The sequence below is a fragment of the Lynx canadensis genome, chromosome A3 (assembly GCF_007474595.2).
Source record: "Lynx canadensis isolate LIC74 chromosome A3, mLynCan4.pri.v2, whole genome shotgun sequence".
Classification (NCBI taxonomy): Eukaryota; Metazoa; Chordata; class Mammalia; order Carnivora; family Felidae; genus Lynx; species Lynx canadensis.
The window spans coordinates 100,755,111-100,762,024 of record NC_044305.1 but is presented as its reverse complement, the minus strand read 5'-3'; the positions used below and the strand labels follow the sequence as shown (position 1 = coordinate 100,762,024).

The following is a 6,914-nucleotide window of genomic DNA, read 5'->3' as shown; positions in this document are numbered from 1 at the left end:
AATCAAGGGAGTTGGTAGAAGCCAGCCTTGTTGGTTTAAGCATGCAACCCTTTTCTCCCTCCAGACTGGCACAGAGTTTGACATAAAGAGTATGCTCCACGGAGGTTAAATACAGAAACTGATAATGCATAGTCACCCACATTACTCACCTTATATACATTCATCTTGCTAGCAGTGGCCACACTCAGGGAGGGTAACAAAAGAAAAGACATGTAAACTTTGCACAGGGACATATTAACACTCAGCAACCTTTGTCCTGGGAACCCAATACCCGCCTCAATACCTGGCTTTTAACACCCCTAACATTGAAGAGGGAGAGGGAAAATTGCAACAGGCGGGACAAGTGGGCCTCGTTCTAACTCCCTGTTTCTGCCAAACCTCCTCTAATACACGTGGTGCGCAAACTACATTCTCTCCTTAGAAACGGAAAATCATTGTTTTCTGGGTTTCACCTTCTACCACCTCAAATCAACAGTGCCCAAAGTTTCCCAATTCACCAGGACCTTGCATAAACGTAGTCATCTGGTTTTACTGATTTTAAGAGGATCATTAACTGTCCTATTTGTACAAAAAATACACAAAGTGACAGTCCAAAGTCCAACCCTTAGCCAAAATCATTTACTAAACATCTGCAGGGCAAAATGAAAGAGAGCGGAGAAGACACCAGAGAGGTAAGTTATGGGGGCTAAAGCTGCGGCCCCGAAATGCTTTCCAGCCCCCGGGTGTGACCGCCCCCTCCCCCCCCCACACCCACTTTGCCCCAACGTTGGCCTGGCCAGCGCTTCATCGTGGCCCCGCCCGAGGCCCCGCCCCGCCGCCCGAGGCCCCGCCCCGCCGCCGACGTCAGTTGTTATGTCTCGGCTCGGGCCGCGGCCCCAGCTGATCCTCTGCTCCCGAGACGAGTGCCGCGGCCTCGCGAGGTGGCGGGGGCGTCAGGGACGGCGGCCGAGACCCGCGCCGCCCATCTGAGCGGGGCGGGCGCTGCGTGGCCAGGAAGCCGCCCCAGAGCTGCTCAGGGAGCCGTCGGGGCCTATTTTTGCCTTTCTCCTCCAGGACCGTCGGCCCGCGCGCCCCATTTATCTCTGCAGAGACCGCGACGCCCCCTCCCGGGCCGGGCCGCGGTGCCCGCCCGCCTGAAAGGCGCCGCCCGCCGGCCCGAGCGAATCTGGAGCCGCCGCCGCCGTGCCCGCCGCGCCTCTCGCGGAGCCTGGGCGGCCGGCGGGGCCTGGGGCCTGGCGGCGGGCCGCTCCTCCCCGAGCTGGGCCCGGGGCCTGGCGGAGCCGAGCGCCGCGCCCTCCTGACCAGCCGCCGCGGGAGCCCGGCCGCCGCCCGCCGGCCCCAACCGCCTCCCCGGCCCGCCGCCCCTCCGGCCCCGGCCTCCCGCCCAGCCTTCCTTTGTGGATCTGAATGATTTGGGGGGCCTCCTCCTTCCCCCTTGAGATTACGGTGCTGGAAGACCCACCCCGCCACCTGGGTCAGAGCCCCCCGCCGGGGGAGTCGTCCCTCGTTTTGTTCCCCGAGGGCCCACCCGCGCCCCGCTCCTTTCGGTGTTTGACTGATGGGGTTTTTTTAGTGTTTTTTCCCCCCCTTTATGTCTCTCGCCTCTCGACGGGAAGGCCCCGCGCGAGGCTCTGCGCCTCTGCCCCTCCCCGTCTCTTCCTCAACCCCGCACAAATAGCCGAACCCCCTGCCCCCGGGCCGGCAATGGCGCGACAGTGAGGGCGGCGAGGCCGGACCACGCTGGGATAGTGCCCGCGCCCCGGCGGGCGTGAGCACACACTCCCCCGCTCCGCGCCCCTCTTTTTCGTCTCCTGAGCTCTCTGAGAAGAGAGAAGACGCAGGGGAAGATGTGGCTGAAGCTGTTTTTCCTACTCCTCTATTTTCTGGTCCTGTTCGTCCTGGCCAGGTTTTTTGAGGCCATTGTGTGGTATGAAACTGGCATCTTTGCCACCCAGCTGGTGGATCCGGTGGCGCTGAGCTTCAAGAAGCTGAAGACCATTCTGGAGTGCCGGGGGCTGGGGTACTCGGGGCTGCCCGAGAAGAAGGATGTCCGGGAGCTGGTGGAAAAGTCAGGCGAGTATCGGGCTCCCGTGGGGTCCCCCTCCACCCGGTGGGGGGGCGACTTGTACTTCCTCGTGCCTAGTGGTTCCCTCAGAATGGGGCATTACCTGGGTGGGTTACGCAGACAACTTCGAGAGCTGTCCAAGCTTTCTGCGGGGAAAAAAAAAAAAGTAAATCCCAGTTTTGAGAAGGGGGCTGGAATTATTTGTGGGGGTGTTGCTGTGTCTTTTTAAGCTGTTTTTTTTTTTTTTAATAACAGATTTAAGTGCAGCTTCTTAGCAATGTTTAGTAAGAAACCATTTTCTTAAAATTAGGGAATGTCAGCCGGTTGCAGACAAACTGGAAAGCATTATTTGTCAGTCGAAATTCCTAAGGATATAAGAGAAGGAAAACCCCAAAACGTTGTCTGTAGATAGCAGTGTTTGTCACGATAATAATAAATAACAATAATAGCATAATAACAGGAGGGAAAAATATCATTGGAATACTTACTATCAAAGAGGCATTTAGGGCTAAGATTTAATTTTTAAATCATGAGGATAAATATCGAGAAAGGGTGAACTGTACAGTATTGGCTTTTCATACTTTAAGTTTGGTGAAAATGAAGTGAGTTTATTTTTTGTGAATTCCTACCTTGTTTATATTACTGTCAGGGTTTTTTAAAAAAAAATCCTTATGTCTTGGATGTAAACTTTTCTCTTGTAGAAGTCACAGACGCTGCTGCATCACTGTAAATGCTCTGAGACATAGAATTGAAGTAGTACTAAGTGAACATTTGTTTAACATTTTAAAGAAAAATGCGTTGGCTGTAACTGTTGGTTTGGGGAAGGATTAAGTAAGATATATAGTTAATTTTTTTTTCACCCCTGAAGAAAATATATCTTTGTTTAGGTAAACGTCCTGGAAGGGGAATGTACTGTAACTAGAGAAAGGCATTCTGGGTTGCTGTAGGAAGCAGTTGAAACTGATGGTTATCTTTTTTGTTGTTTCAAGTAGATCTGCTGTGTCTTTAACAAGGCATTTTGTCCCCTTATTTAGTACTGTATAGCCGTGTAGTGTGATAGACAAGAATACTAACTCCAGAGGAGTTGAGCACTCACATATTTCCAGGTTAAGGGTTATCAAATTTGTATTTCAGTACTGGGGTAGTGATATAAATGTGTAATATTTGCATGTAAACGTGATACTTTTTTATAGAGAAAACATAAAATCGGGTTTTTTTTTCTTGCCTCTCGTTTACTGACTGGTTTATGGTAACTTACTTCTACCGTGGGGGCGGGGAATGGGAAATGGAGTAAAGTAGATCCCTAATAAATGAATTTTCTAGGTTCAGAAATGAGAAGTATCTTCACTGCCACAGCCAAATCACTTCTTATGCTAAAAAATTTAATAACACGTTTTTCTTTTGACTTTTATTTGTGTTGCTTCCTTTGGGCCTAAAAATACTTGTCACTTTGAGTGTACAAAGAATGCACATATCATTTAAAGAATGCACACAGCCTACAAAAATATGACTCAGATCACACCTTTTATAGCAGAGAAGTCTTGGTATAGCAGTTTAACTTTATAATTTAAGTATTCGTTGTAAATGATTTTGCTGCTATCATGATACAGTGCTTGTTTTCGCATTTAAGACAAAATTAGAATAATTTGACATTAGTGTTTTCCTTTTTACTTGATCATATAAGCTCTCAACTTACACTGAAAGTTTGAGTATGGAGTTTTTTCTTACAGGTAATCTTTTGTATCTAACCTTCAAGTCTTACAGGCCCTATTGCTATTTTAAGCAGGTGGTGATGGCAAATTCTGTAAACCCATTTCTAAATCTTACAAGTCTGAAGTATGTAAATCATACTGTTTAAAAATTATTTGAGGGGCGCCTGGGTGGCGCAGTCGGTTAAGCGTCCGACTTCAGCCAGGTCACGATCTCGCGGTCCGTGAGTTCGAGCCCCGCGTCGGGCTCTGGGCTGATGGCTCAGAGCCTGGAGCCTGTTTCCGATTCTGTGTCTCCCTCTCTCTCTGCCCCTCCCCCGTTCATGCTCTGTCTCTCTCTGTCCCAAAAATAAATAAACGTTGAAAAAAAAATTAAAAAAAAAAAAAAATTATTTGAAGCCTGGGCATGTCACACACAAAACTAAATAATACTGTGATGGCTTTTTGGGCTTACCAGGAAATTAAGTAATTTCCTAATAAATTATGTGATGACCTCACTAGCATGTAAGTTCCATCAGAAGATGAATTTTTGTCTGTTCACTTTTGTCTGACACGTACTAGGTTCTTATGACATACTGGCTGACTGAATTTTAAATGGGTGTATTCAGGTTCTCCTCTTCTATAGAGGGAAATGGAAGCCCTATGACATGATTTTTAACAGTGTGTAATGGAATTAATCATTGAAGTTGGGAAGGTAGGATTTTTGAAATCTTACTGCTGTTACTTTTTTCTTTCTTCAGGTGACTTGATGGAAGGTGAGCTCTATTCTGCACTCAAGGAAGAAGAAGCATCTGAATCTGTTTCTAGTACCAATTTCAGTGGTGAAATGCACTTCTATGAGCTTGTAGAAGACACAAAAGATGGCATCTGGCTGGTTCAGGTATCAGAAGTAAAGTGATAGAAGTAAAATTATTTTTACCAAAATAGTATTCACCAGCTGGGGACACTTCTATATATTTGTGTCGTGTTTCTTCAACATAACTCAATTCTCATAGGTAGTCTCCAGTATCCTCTTAAAGAGGTCTGCAGACCATGGAAAATGAAGATTGAAGAGTGGGGAGGGGAAGTGTTGGGGAAAGAGGGTTGACTGGTTAGAATCAGCAGAAACAAATCCATTTTGGTCGTTGGATCCTCATGAAAGTAAGAAACACACATCTATTCCTTTTGTTGAGTGATTTGCGCTGTTACAGTTTTGATTAACTCCAGTTTGTAATGCAGTAATCCAAAGGATTTTTGTATCTAGAGGAAAAACCCTGAAGTAAAAGTAAGAAAATCCTGCTATTAGGGAAATAGCCAACTTTGTGACAATAGAGGAAAAGATTGTGGGGACTGGTGGGGAGTGCTCATTACTTTGCTTATGAAATTGATGAGATGATAATTTTAAACCCTAGCTCTTGTGATATCAAAACTGTGAAATTGAGTTAGCATGTTAGAGTTGTAGAGCTAGGAAGGGTCTAAAAATTCATCTTTTATGCTTCGCAAAGTGCGGTTTATGTATCACTTGATGGTAAGTGAATGGGCACACATCATCATTTATGGATTTTTATACAAATTAGAAAAATCAATATTGCATTGAACATCTAATTTCACAGATATTTAGGGCAAGGATAAAGTTATTTAATTTTTTTAAAAATGTAAGTTCATTTAAAATAAAATATCAACCAAATTAACAGCATGATTTTGGCTAAAATTATGATTATTGAATCAGGATCAAATCTCAGGACTCCTGATTTTTTGTCAACTACTTTTGTCATTTCACACTGGGGTTGGCCAAGTTTGATTCAGGGTATAAAAATCAAAATTGCTTCTTCACATTTCTGAGAACAATGACGTCAAAATATGGTAGAAAAAGCTATGAGCTCAGATGCAGTTAGATGCAGATCTGGTCTTGTCATAGATTTGCAATATGATTATAGATAGATTTTCTGTTGTACCTGACCTCAAATAAAACATATACACCTAAGGAAGATGTAACAGTACTGTGGTCCATGGGGCTAAAGAGTTGAGGTTTGGGAATTCTTCAGGTGATTACGTTGACTATTCATGACTTTCCTTTACATGCAGTCTTCCTGTTGTGTCTGACCTTTTACCTGCCAGATTATCTAATTCAGTAATTTTTAAATTTAGCAAAGGGAGACCCTGGGAGATTATGGATATAGTCTATACGTTATCCATCAAATTCTAGTTTATTTCTCTGAATTAATTGGTATTGAAAAATATACTAGCATCATTAAAGCTTTAATTTATAAGTGAATAGTTAATTCCATTTCCTTTCCTAGATATTCATATCTGATAGTCTGATCAAGAAAGGCTTGTTGGGGGGTACCTGGGTGGTTCAGTCGGTTGAGTATCCAACTTTGGCTCAGGTCATGATCTCACGGTTTGAGGGTTCGAGCCTCACGTCAGGCTCTGTGCTGACAGATCAGAGCCTGGAGCCTTCTTCATATTCTGTGTCTCCCTCTCTCTCTGCCCCTCCCCTTCTCACGCTCTGTCTCTCTCTCTCTCTCAAATATGAATAAACATTTAAAAAATTAAAAAAAAAAAGACTTATTGGTTTTGATAATTTTAGTTTTATTACTGAGATTGAGTTAAGTAGCCTGTCCCATTTCCCTATGTTCTCTAAGTGTCCATACACTGAATGATCCCATAGAGATGAATAATAAAGATGCAGAACACTTTCCAAACTTGGAAAAGCCATGTCAAAAGTCTAGAAATTCTTTTGGTATATAGGATTCTGCCTATAAAAAATGAACACATTCTGGTTCACTAACGTGTATTCCTGGCTTACAAACGATCTGCTATTTTCTTTTTTAAGTTTGTTTATTTTTGAGAGAGAAAGAGAGAGAGAATCCCAAGCAGGTTCTGCACTGTCAGTGTGAAGCACGGTGTGGAGCCCCATCTCATGACCCTGAGATCATACCTGAGTCAGAAGCTTAACCGACTGAGCCACCCAGTGCCCTATTTTTTAATGTTCCATTAAATATAACCATGGATTGGGGCGCCTAGGTGGCTCAGTCAGTTAAGTGTCCACCTCTTGATTTTGGCTCAGGTCATGATTTCATGGTGTTTGAGTTCGAGCCCCACATTGGGCTTTATGCCTCAGGTTCTTAGCTGAGTGTGGAGCCTGCTTAAGATTTTCA

General features: G+C 44.7%; 1 protein-coding gene across 4 annotated transcripts in view; it reads left to right on the top strand.

Moving 5' to 3' along the window:
* The first annotated feature begins 1,332 nt into the window (after positions 1-1,332).
* The window catches only part of LOC115510806 (E3 ubiquitin-protein ligase RNF103), a 110,338-nt gene continuing 104,756 nt past the window's right edge, over positions 1,333-6,914 (top strand). The window contains exons 1-2 of one of the 4 annotated variants that reach the window (XM_030311054.1): positions 1,333-2,073; positions 4,515-4,654. In XM_030311054.1, the coding sequence (XP_030166914.1) occupies positions 1,848-2,073; positions 4,515-4,654 (366 nt within the window). In that variant the 5' untranslated portion in view covers positions 1,333-1,847. Of the gene's footprint in view, positions 2,074-4,514; positions 4,655-6,914 lie in introns of those variants that run through there. The other 3 variants (XM_030311047.1, XM_030311055.1, XM_030311048.1) reach the window with 3 other exon arrangements.